This window comes from Tachypleus tridentatus, chromosome 13 (genome assembly GCF_004210375.1).
Source record: "Tachypleus tridentatus isolate NWPU-2018 chromosome 13, ASM421037v1, whole genome shotgun sequence".
Classification (NCBI taxonomy): domain Eukaryota; kingdom Metazoa; phylum Arthropoda; class Merostomata; order Xiphosura; family Limulidae; genus Tachypleus; species Tachypleus tridentatus.
In genome coordinates this window covers 118,450,531-118,463,355 of record NC_134837.1, presented here as the reverse complement: position 1 = coordinate 118,463,355, position 12,825 = coordinate 118,450,531, and the positions used below count along the sequence as shown (strand labels likewise).

At 38.6% G+C, this 12,825-nt stretch overlaps 1 protein-coding gene across 2 annotated transcripts in view; it reads left to right on the top strand.

Annotated features, from left to right (window-relative positions):
* Positions 1-12,128, top strand: part of LOC143238030 (latrophilin Cirl-like) — a 57,990-nt gene extending 45,862 nt beyond the window's left edge. The window contains exons 16-20 of one of the 2 annotated variants that reach the window (XR_013020382.1): positions 370-464; positions 1,140-1,308; positions 9,865-10,151; positions 10,451-10,532; positions 11,596-11,648. Coding sequence is in view for 1 of the 2 variants with exons in the window: in XM_076477922.1 (XP_076334037.1) it covers positions 370-464; positions 1,140-1,308; positions 9,865-10,054; positions 10,451-10,532; positions 11,596-11,635 (576 nt within the window). In the remaining variant the exon portion in view is untranslated. Of the gene's footprint in view, positions 1-369; positions 465-1,139; positions 1,309-9,864; positions 10,152-10,450; positions 10,533-11,595 lie in introns of both variants that reach the window. The other variant, XM_076477922.1, reaches the window with a different exon arrangement.
* The last annotated feature ends 697 nt before the right edge of the window (positions 12,129-12,825 follow it).

Genomic DNA, 12,825 nt, shown 5'->3' with positions numbered 1-12,825 from the left:
TCCAGTTTGTTCAGTTTGGCCAGACCAGTTTTTGGAGAAAGCGCTTCTTGTAGTTAAAACTGAACAAGCCACTAATTTAATGATTATTTTCTTAAGTCGAGTTTACTTAATAAATTAATATTACATTAGCAGCGTTTAAAATACTAGTTACGTAAGAATGTCGTGTTTACAAAGTCTGGATAGAAACAAACAATCTTAAGATCGTGTGTTTTTTATTCTCGTATGCGTTTCTACTTTCAGAAATACATCATTTTATTTCATTTCGGGTTTTAGTACTTTCTTTTACACCAGAAGTTTTATCTGTTTGTTTGTTTTTCTATGTCTTGGACGTGTATTATGAGTCTCTTAGAAGCTCTGTTTATATTTTAGGTTTCTCTGGGGATCCACATAGTATTACAGAGTCATTTCGTAAGAAACTCGGGGAGAGCCAAAAGCGAACACTTGAACATATCAGTCCAGTGCAGGTAAGTCATCTACAGGATAAAGTGTTGGTTTTGTTAGAGTGCCAGGCAGCGGAAGGCTCCAGGTTCGAGACACGATTCACACTTTTCAGCTCATTATAAAGGTAAGAATCAATCCATTTTTCAGCTCAAAAAGCCAGAAATTGCCTTTGTGGCGGAGGGTGTTGATGGTTGAGGACTCTCCATATAGGCAGGTATATCTTAACTTTATGTTCTATGGAACATACATTTCGAACAAAGCTACTCGAGGGCTATCTGTGCTAGCCGTCCCTAATTTAGCAGTGTAAGACTAGAGGGAATGCAGCTAGTCATCACCACCCACCGCCAACTCTTGGACTACTCTTTTACCAACGAATAGTGGAATTTACCGTCACATTATAACGCCCCCACGGCTGGGAGGGGCGAAATTCCAAAACAACAACAGCAACTACAACACTAGAAACCTGGTTTCGATACTCAGGGTAGGCATAGCACATATAATTAATTCATTGTATAGCTTCATGCTTAATTTGAAACAAACCAAACTTTTTAAAAAGAATTTTCGAATACATTTTTTTTTTCAAATTGTCTTAAAATTAATTTGAGATTATGCAGGAAAGGTTATGAGTTTATCGAGTTCACCTTATTCATAAACTACAAGTTATATCACTAACTGCTACATTTATTTGTGTGTTGTAGAGAATGGAGCTTACAGTCTTCAGCGATCCTGGTGGTGACCTGCCTAACTTGTGGATCATGGTTGTGGTACCAACAAAATCATTCCTTCGCCGCTGGATACACATTCTGCACAGCTAGTTGTCTACAGGGATTTTTGATTTTAACGTGCTATTGGATTAGAGACAAAGAGGTTATATTTCCCTCTTTTTTTTTTTTTTTTAATTCACGTTAGCGTTTTGAAAAGTTAGGGTTAGCTTTATTTTCTGAGACTAATGTTTTTCAGAATTACGTTTTTTTTCTTGTTTACCTTTTAATGTTAAAATGAGTTTTTTTCTTTGACGGTTGCATTAAGTAGATAAAGGTTAGAATTATTTTTTAAGTATTATTCTGCTATAAATGTGCAATTATGTTTTTTGTGTTAATGTTATGCAGAATTAAAATTAGGTTTGACATTAATTTTATACGTACAATCAGAAATGGTATAGAACTAGGGTTATTCTTGTTTTTTCGAAGTCATGTTGGATAAACTTAATATCAGTTTTGTATAAAATTATGGTTACATTCGTTTCTTCGATTTTGGCGTTATATTAAGGTTAAAATTATTATTTTTTCCATTGAAGTTAGTGTTATATATTGTACAAATTTAGGTTTAAAATTGTTTCTTTGATCTCATTTTTGTACCGAGCTAGGGTTAGGTTTGTTACTTTAATTTTAGCATTGTATTAGTTAGGATTATAATTATTTATTTTTGTAAAGATTAAGGAATGAGGTTGTTACGTTTAGAGAAGTTTACATAGAATTGTGGTCAAATGTGTTTCTTTTATGCCAGTATTGTGCATATTTAGAATAAAGGAACCTGGTTTGTTGTTTTAGGTTGAACTGATTATTAAAAGCTGAAACCAAACATTAAAATGTAAGTAATGCAAACTTTACAATAAAAATATAGGATGGGATTAAATATAATTTTGTTCACAAATAAGAAAGTGTTATTACATAACTAAAGGAACATTTAATTTTAATAAATATAAAACAGTAAGTACATAGTATCTTATTAAAATAACATCCATATATATATATATATAAAACCAGGTTGTCATATAGTTTCGGACTGAGGTTTTATCTAATAAATACTAACTTACATTATTTTTACACTCTCGTTTACATGCGATACTGTTGGCTGTAAAAACAATGCTTTGAGACACGTGAGAAATGAACTACTATCTTATATACTGGAAGTAATTATAGAAACTTTCGGAAAAGTGGTATCTAAAGCAATGTCACTCGTTTATTGTGCCAAAGTGAAATACACTTATGTACGTGTTTATAGTTAATACCGTGATTGATTATCATCCAACCAATCAGGAAATTCCACATCAATGTAAAGCTTATAAATGTGCTACTAGTCATACTGTGCCCAGTAGTAGTAATAGTATGATCCTAGTCATGGCCTTTGACTGAAATATCGCATAACGAGTGTAAAAATAACATTTTGGTTCGAAAAGGATAGGATAATCCACGTTTCCATGGGAACTGCCTTGACGACGGACGAGGGTGCGTAAAACTAGCACTGTCGATAATAAACATATCCAAGATAGAAAATGGAAAAAATTTGAACAGCGATGTAAAACCTCCAGGAAATGTTCTGTAAAAAACAAACAACAGATAGATCTTACCAACGACCTGCTATAAATAGCGGTCTGAAAGATACACATTAACATGAAGTGGTCTCTCTGCTGAAAACAGGTAACCAAACAAAACCGGACCACAAACAGTTGAATGAACTAAACTGAAACCAAGTTCGAATTGTTCATCAACAATCAAACACTTCTGTTTATCGTGTGAAGAGAAGAATGATATCATTGTTGAACGTACAACACTAAAGTATAGTGGATAATGAGTACAAGTTCAACCAACAGTGATCCACACAAAACTGATGGCACCCTAACTGCTGAAAATTACAGGCTATTTCTGATCCAATATGGTACAACTTCTCGAGCTTCAGGGTTCATCTACCAACAAGAGAATGATGCCGTTGAAACTTGACCCACTCAAATTTCCAGTATGAATATTTTTCTTGAAGGTAGAAAGATGATCAAACAAAGGTCATAAAATAACCTAAATGAATCCCGTTGGTGTAGATTCCTGTACGTGGTGAGGGGACCTCTCAGAGAAGGTTCTGTTCTTTCAGCTTACTTCCTCTGGGATCTAAACATCTACCTACGTGTCTGCCGTGCGTGGTGACTCGTGTAGGGGAGGAGAGGATCCTAGTGGTTGATGGGTCCAACCCTAATACACCACTTTGACCTTGAATTCCTATAGATGGGCAGCCTTGGAGTGCCCCCTTAGAGTCAGTCTGCTGGTTCACTTGGGCTAGGTTCAATCAAGTACTAGTGTTGGATGTTTTAAACGGGTGTTGTGGACATTGTATGTGATGCTGGTGTTTTGGTATAGTGCTCACGAAACTCTGGCGTTGCTCCAGTGTCCTTGTTTGGCATTGTAGTACGTCCCTTTGTCGGGCTCCATGGAGTTGGGGTCAGTGGGCACTGAAATGTAGCTTCTTTATTATGGATACCTCTCGTTCTGAAAAAATAAATAAAAATGAAAAAAATTGAAAAAGAAACAGATAATTGGGAAACGATTATCCATTCCTTATCTGAGAAATCCTTAGTTCGGATGTCTTTATTTTTTATTCAAAATGGATTAGAGGGACTTGTAGGCTCCCCAAAGTCAGTAATGAAGTTGCACTCTGGAGACATTCTGGTGGAAACATCTTCACCACAATATACCATACTCCTCTTGAAGTCAAAGGCCATTGGGGATATAACCATTGAGGTTACTCCTCATGCAACTTTGAATTCTTCCAGAGGAGTTATAGTCGAGAGGGATTTAAAGAACGTTCCTGAATCGGAGATCCTCAATGGTTTCTCCAGCCAAGGCGTTACTGCTGTGCCCCGAATCTTCATCCGTAAAGACGGAATTATGGAGCAGACAAATGTTCTGATATTAACCATGACATCACCATGTCCTTCTACCACAGTTAAAGCAGGCTATCTGAACTGCAAGGTACAGCCTTATATTCCTAACCCTCTCAGATGTTTGGTCACTCAAAAACATCATGTCGTGGTGGTAAAGACCACGACGCTTACGAGTGCAACCTGGGACCACACTGTGTTAATTGTAATGGCCCATACCCCTCTTACTCTATTTCTTGCCCTAAATGGATAGAAGAGAAAGAGGTGTAACGCTTGAAGACCGTTAATAATGCCTCCTCTCCAGAGGCTCGGTAATTATTGTCCCCAACTCCATCTCGGACATATGCTGCTGCACTCCATTCCACTGCCACAGTGGCAGTACAGACAGGTCTTTCTGTGTCTACAAACGAGTCTTTTTCAAAACATCTTAAGAATTTTGTGCCCTCCATAATTAGAAATGTTGACGCATTTATGTGTACTTCCATCTCTGTCTCTACCACTCCTTCCAGTGATTGTCCAGTTCCCCTTCCTTCAGGTTCAAGTGTTTCCTTGGGTCCATCCTCTTCTGCAGCCCCGAGAATTAAATCGACATTTGGTTCACGCCCTAAGTTATTGGAATCTTTGTCCATAGACATAGACCTGCCTACTCGACTAAGGACACGATCCATGGAGGTTGATAGATCTTCATCAAATAAAGAAAAAAAAAAACGTGGTCGCAAACAGAAGGTCTCCCCGCGAAATTCTTCTCCACATAAATAAAAATGACCACTCTTATCCAGTGGAACTGTCAAGGTTTTCGATCATATATAAATGATATTAAGGATTTGATTGATTCTTACCATCCCGTGAATTTCTCATTACAGGAAATGTGTCTGAAACCTGCTGACACAGTCACCCTTCGGCAATTTTTTTTTTACAGAATTGACAGGTCATGTGATGGACGAGTGCATGGTATGTGGCATTGCTGGTTGACCAGCATGTGCCCACTCTATCTTTGTCACTTAATGCATCCTTGGAGGCTGTAGTCACCCGTGATTCCTTGGGTCATACCATCACAGTTTGTTCTCTCTACCTGATACCTTGGGTCATACCATCACTGTTTGTTCTCTCTACCTGATTCCTAAAGAGATCTATAATCAATCAGACCTTGATGCTGTCATTAAGCAGTTACCATCCCTCTTTTTACTATTTGGGGATTTTAATGCACATAATTCCCCCCTGGAGTGGTCCTAGTATTGATGGGAGGGGTCGTGTTATAGACCATATGTTCTTGGACCACAACTTGTCTCTCTTCAATACTGGTTCTTATACTGATTTTCATGCACCCAGTCAGTCATTCACTGCTATAAATTTTTCTATCTGCTCCCCTTCACTTTTCACTAACTTTTCTTGGAGGGTCTACAGTAATCCACGGGACAGTGATAATATTCCTATCATTCTGAGAGAGATTGGCCGTTGTGGACGATGCCATCCGATCCGCGTGCCTCCATGGAAGTTGAACCAGGCTAACTGGTCTTCTTTCACTACTCTCTCAGAACTTGATTCTGTCATCGTATGTAAGCCACCAATAGATGATTGTGTGGCAGCAGTAACTGACTGTATTGTTCAGGTAGGTGCTCGGTGTATTCCTAAACCCTTGACACGTTTCCCACAGTATCCTCGACCTTAGTGGAATTCTGCCTGTCACATGACAAGAAAAGCTCAAAAACAGGCTCAGGATATCTTTCGTAGGTATCCCACATTTTTAAACCGCATTGCATTTCAGCGGGGCCGTGCACATGCTCGGCAGCTCAGACGTCAAAGCCAGAAGGAATCTTGGATTAAATACACCTCTAGCATCTCTTCTACAACCAGTTACAAATTCATATAGGTCAAAATTCGAAAGGTTAGTGGCCAGCATACTTTTGCTCCCTTTCAGTCTTGCCCTCTGATGGCCAGGAAGTAGCTTATGCCCAGAACATCACCATTACTCTTGGCAAAAGCTTTTCTCATGCATCTAGCACTTCTGCTTCATCCCCCATCTTCTTAGCCATCAAAACACGGGCAGAACAATCGCATCTTTCGTTTCGGGCTGATCGTCTCTATGACTATAATCTCACCCCCTTACACTGTTGGAACATAAATTTGCTCTTCATCAGGTCTCTCTTGCTATCCTCTGGTTGTTTTTGACTGGATCTGGCTGAAGAATGTTTTCCCGATGCTTTGAGCCATGCTATTGTACTCCATTTTCCTAAACCTGGGAAGGATCTTAAGATTCCTTTGAACTACCGTCCAATTGCTTTAACAAGCTATCTTTGTAAGATCTTAGAGAGCGTGGTTAATGCTTGTCTTGTTTGGTTCCTCGAATCAAACAGCCTCCTCTCACCCACTCAATGTGAGTTCTGAAGAGATCACTCCACCATGGCTACCTGATTCGACTTGAAACATCAATCAGGGAAGCCTTTCTCAAGTGATAACATCTTGTTTCTGTATTTTTTTTACCTTAAGAAAGCTTATGATACAACGTGGAGGTATGGCATTTTGCAAGACCTCCAATCTTATGGGTTGCGTGGCAATTTGCCGATTTTCATTAAACATTTTAATGAACCTGCGACTCCATGTCCGTCGTGGTTCGACACTTTTCCATTTTTTTCCCACAGGAACATGAAGTCCCTCAGACCTGTGTCTTGAGTGTCACACTTTTCATCATAAAGATTAATGCCATCAGTGGGAAACTACCCCCTACAATTGCAAACTGTATCTTTGTTGACGACTTCCACATCTCGCGTCAGTCGTCAAACATGAAGTATATTGAGCGGCAGCTACAGACTGCCCTCAATCACTAAATAAAGTAAACCACAGCAAATTGTATTGATCTTTCTCTCTCCAAAACTGTTTGCATGCACTTTTGCCGTCAACGGAGTATTCACTCTGATTTTGAACTCCATATTGGTAAAGTTGTGCTTTCCGTGGTCAATCCCACTATTCGTTGGTAAAAGAGTAGCCCAAGAGTTGGCGGTGGGTGATGATAACTAGCTGCCTTCCCTCTAGTCTTACACTGCTAAATTAGGCAAGGCTAGCGCAGATAGCCCTCGAGTAGCTTTGCGCGAAATTCAAAACAAACAAACAAAAATTCCCGTGGTCCCTGAGGCAAAGTTCTTGGGGCTTATCTTTGACCATAAGCTGACCTTTATTCCACATATCAAGCAGCTATGTGTCAAGTGTACAAGGTCATTGAACATCCTCCATGTCCTCTCTTCCACCTCTTGGGGGCAGCTCGATGTTACATGCTAAAAAATCTATTATGCCCTTATTCGATTAAAACTTGACTATGAGTCTTTACCACAGCATCCCACATGGGGTTGTGTCTTCTTCAATGGGTCACACATTTTCATAATAGATGGTATGCCATTGTTCCGTTTAGCCTTCATATCCAGGTGTAGTTGGATGAATTAAGTCTATTTTTGGATGACATAGCGGTATCCAGAGATCAGCCCATTCCACTATGGCTAATTACTATCTCCAAATGTGACCTTTCTTTGAGTCATCTGAAGAAGGCAGATACTCCTGACTGGAAGTATCGCCTTCTATTTGCCGAACATCTTTCGAACCATCCTTCCATTCCTATTTATACGGATGGTTCAAAATCAAGTGACTCTGTGGGCTCTGCCATGGTTTGCCGTGATTTGGTTGTTGCACACAGAATCCCCTCTACAGTTTCTGTCTTCACTGCCGAGTTGTATGCCATTTCTCTTGTCCTAGATCACATAGAAGCTACGCAGTACACAAACTGTACTCTTTATACCGATTCACTTAGCTCTCCGTTAGCCCTGGAATCACTTCACGTTAGTTCTCACCCTATTCTCGTCGATATTCTGTCCAGTTTTTCTGGATATCAGGCCACGTTGGTATTCGCGAGAACGAACTGACATCGCAGCTAGGCCAGTCTGCTCTGGTACTATCACCGCCGTGTCTGTCCCATACATGGACTACGATCCTGTATTCAAGGTTCGGCTTTACGCCAGTTGGCGGTCAATTTGGACTGAGCGGCATGATAGTAAGTTTTTCCAGATCAAACCTTTTGATAAGGAGGAAGTTGTTCCGGCTAGGTCACAGTTTAACTCACCACTTTTTTATCTGGTACTGATGACCAATGTGTGGTCTGTGTGACACTCAGGTCACAATAGTCCACATCTTACTGACATGCCGTGGTCACGATAGAGAGCGACGGCACCATTTTAAACATGTTTTTACGGTGGGTTCACCCTTGACATTGGTTAGTGTCACTGGTGAGGGTAATAATGTCCACCTCAGTTGTGTTTTTAAATTTTAAAGGTCCATTGGTCTTTTTAATTATATTTAAGATTTTAATCCAAAAATTGAACTATGTTCTGTTGTAGCATGATCCTTTTTTACATATTTTACTGATTTTACTTTTTACCGGCTGTTTGACGCAGAGAGCCCAGTTTTTTTGTGTCACTGAACACTACACAACCAACCAACCTAAGTGAATTACGTCAGTAATACAAGGCACTTAGAATAATAATCCACAATCATACCATGATAAATTAGACGACAGCGTTCAAACTTCTGGTGAATTCGACTATGCTAACGATTTTAATATGAGTAATGAAACCACTACTGTAATTCATAATTATTTACATTACTGTAAAGTACGCGTGTGTTTACTGTTCATACTAAAGTCCACATTTTGCAAAATTATGTAATTATATTTTTCAGGTGGAAGTGAATTACAGTGTACGTCATACTTTCTAAACTCAGATATAAACCTGGATTAATAATCCTATCTTATATAGTTAATGAAAACAGTATAAACAAATTACGAAGTAAAAAGATGTAGCCTGATGAATAATAACAAGCACATTGATTAAATTTCCCTGGAAGGGGGAACCGCTCAGAAGCAAGTGTTGGCTTAAAAAGAAGCAAACCAGAAATATATTGTGATTTATGTAATGTTGTGTTTTAACAAGTGTGTTTTTTTATATCAAAGCCACATCGGGCTATCTGCTCAGCCCACCGAGGGAATCGAACCCCTGATTGTAGCGTTGTAAATCCGAAGACATACCGCTGTACTAGCGGGCGGCTTATATAATATTAATCAGCCTATGCAGAATATAAATACAGTTTAACATGCATCAGATTGATGCCAATTTCAGTCACGTGATAATCAATAACACGAATCGTCGTTAGTCTTGTAAACCTGTAGTTACCACTGAAACATTACCAGTGCTGGAAACACGTGACTTGTTGCAGAAGTAGTTAGATGGTTCCCCTGGAGATACCCAAGGGGTTTTTATACGAATTGTTATACTTTTCACATTCAGTATTTACATTTGTCATTAAAATAAAAGTTTATTAAATCCCACATATATCTTAAACTGACAACATTAAATATCTGAGTGTGATATATTAAACTGCTGTGAATAAGTAGGAAGTTAAAACCGGACATTAGAGACCTGATGCAAAATTCCAGTGACGTTATTAAAAACAAATAAATAAAAGTACGTGTATCAAACCCAACACTAATGGGTATAGTAGTGGTTATAGATCAGATTCACAATCATGTTTTTTTCTGTCACCCCTCGCTCACTGTTCTCGACCCCACTGACTTCAAATTTTTATGTCTGGTCCACGGGTTGTACTTCCGAATACGTCTAGGGGTGGTAAATACGTGAATAATTAACAGCATGTAGAGACATAAAATCTGGAGATATACCACGTTCGTTTACACTGAATAACATAAAAATGCTACTTCATTATTTTTGTATTTTTAGACACGAGAAGGTACGAGAAAAATCCTTCAACGTTTAGGCCTAACACAACCCCCGGAAAACAAAGAAGAAGACGTATCCCCTCCAGAGCCCTACCCTGTGTACCCTAGAAGAATGTTGGATTCGTCCGTTTCCTACGAAACTAATATTCGTCCTTATGCTACGTCTCCTGTCCGGCCTTCTCTACCCCCAGGTAGGTACGGACTGGGGTTTATCTAATACAATAATTGTGATTTAAGTATAAATCACGGACATACACATTGTTGAAGTAGGGTGAAGTTTCTATATCGGTGAATATTGCTATCCATCTATATCCTGCTGTGTTTGATTGTCTATTTATTTAGTTTATTTGTATCTACATTATTATATGTATTATTTCAACCATACTACTAGTAAATATAATGTGTTTAAAGGACATGCTTCAGAAGTAGGTGTGATTTGTGTCTCTGTTTTCACGCTAGTATTATTCCAGTCTCTGTAACTGTTGTAAATGAAGGTTGGCTGTTTTAATGTACTCTACAGTAAGTTATATTTTACACAAAATACTTGAATGATTTCAATAAAACACTTGAATGTTGTTTTTCTGTAGCTGCACCAGAAATTTCGGAGCTTTCCCATCTACCACCAAACTTGAGAATTCACCGAGACCACCCAGAACGTTTACACACAAGGTAAAGTAACCGTTATAATTAAACACAACATAGTTGTATATTTATTAAAAGATAGCCCAGAACAAACTACGCTATATATTAGTGCCCACATTTAGTAGACCTCGCAGAGAACTTTTTCGCTAACCATGGAATGTGTCCCACAAATTTTGGCTACAAAGTAATTTCTATTGTGCGGTGTAGCTCACGGATTGCTAACAGCAGCCAGAAGAGGGCAGTACGTGTGATTACAGATAATTTGTCGTCTGAACTAGAAGACTTAATCAATTTGTTACTCGGGGGAGAAATGTGTCCACAAAGGTAATTTTGCAATTGGTAAAAAAAAAAGAAAAATAAAGACTAAAACTGATAATTTGATCTAATAGGGTTAAGCCTTAATGTTTATTTTACTTATTTGTAATTAGGCCTAAATTTAATTCATGTTTTTTTTTCATAATTTATTTGTAGTTTGGCTAAACGTAATTGTTCCTTGATAATATGTGTATAGGTAAGCTCAAACGTAACTGTTGTTGGTATATTTATCTCGGTGAGACCTATTGAATTTACTTGCACCTTTCAGAACGTTCGACGTGACGTCTGTGGAAATAATCCATTCTAATCTCAGCCATGAAAGTACATGTAAGTTATGCTAGTAAAATATGTGCATGCCCTTGTTATAATCAAACCACAATACAGAAGCCGCCTAAACGTATCTATAGTAACACTTACCACTCTTAGCCGCACGTGGCAAATCATGAGAAGTGAGCCTTTGGGCATCTGTCCGCTCCATTTATTGTGCTGGCCACGGTTGCAACGAAATTCTGGTTTATATCAAAATATGAATATTCTGATAATAGTTTATATATATAAAATAAGCCTCAAATATAGGCTCGAGGGTTTATAACGCTAAAGATCAGTATCCTATCCCTGTGATAGCCACAGTGCAGATAGCCCGTTGTGTTGTTCAAACAGACAACAAATGTCCTAAGTTTGTGAACCTAATTATTGATAAATAACTTAATCAAATGAACTGACACGTCCATGAATTGTAACAAATACTTAACTAATGTGTATTTTGTGATTTCAGGTCTCCTATCTATCGACCAGGACAATATCATCCAAGTTGATGATCTAGGATTTCTGGAAACTGTCGATAAGCCTAAGCGGTGCCTTGAAAATAAGACGTTGATATCACCATCGCTGTATCAGTTTCGTGGACTTGAACTGAACTCGTAAACTATGAAATATTTTGGTTTGCATCTAATGTTACTACTAGATCAATAAAACACTGTGCTTACCTAAGCTTAACAACACCAAAGCAAACAAACATTTTTGAAAGTGCATCCTAGGCCTAACGAATGCTCTCGTTGGATGTATTTAGTATACCTAACACTTCCATGGCGTATCCAAGAGCATTGTTTGAACAACGTCTTTAATATAGCTGCACCTAACGATGCTTGGACTCGGGTGTGCGTCTCGTGCCAACACCTATTGGGAGGTTAGTTGTTAACACCTAATATTGTTGTACGCAAATAAATCACAAACAAAGTATTTCCGTTTAAAACCAACCAAAAGTATGGAATAATCGTATGCGTGTATGCACATAAAAAAAAAAGGAAATGGCAGAAAATACAGCAAAACAAACTGTTCTGTTTACCTAGTGACGTCGGGCATCCCGATTGGAGTGACACCTTGTGGTTCAAACAAAGTCTTTCTGATGGACCCTGCAGACATCCCAGAACTACGAAGTTTACTCAGAGATTTGGGTGAGGGTTGGCACTGTTTAGTATCTTTGTAAACATCTGTAACAGGGGAAGAGGACGTCATCAGTAAAATCTGTTCATTTCTTTACTTTGAAGAATAATCGACAAGTCAATATCTTCACTCGACGATAGAGGGCGATGAGGAATCTTGAAAGAAAGCGCTTCTCTCTTGTGAGATAAATCGAAACCTAATCTCGTTGAGCATGAATAACGTACACGTGGTGTGTGTTCATTTTCTTATCTAATATATTATTTTGGTTATTTTAGTGTGAATTTTATGTCTTTGAAACTTCAAACGGTACCACGAATTATTGGTAACCAACGTAAATTATTTAATATTGCTACGTAGAAACTCGTCTGTCTAGCTCCCATAAAGTTGGAAGAGGGGAGGGGTGGACTTGACCCAGTGGTTAGCACGTTAGACCATGGACCCCTTGCTCTTATCCCGTTCACGCAGTATCCTGCTTCCACTGAAATCCCACTATTCAGTTAAATATAGCCCAAGAACTAACAGTGGGTGACCTCGACCAATTGCCTTCCTTCTAGTCTGCCAT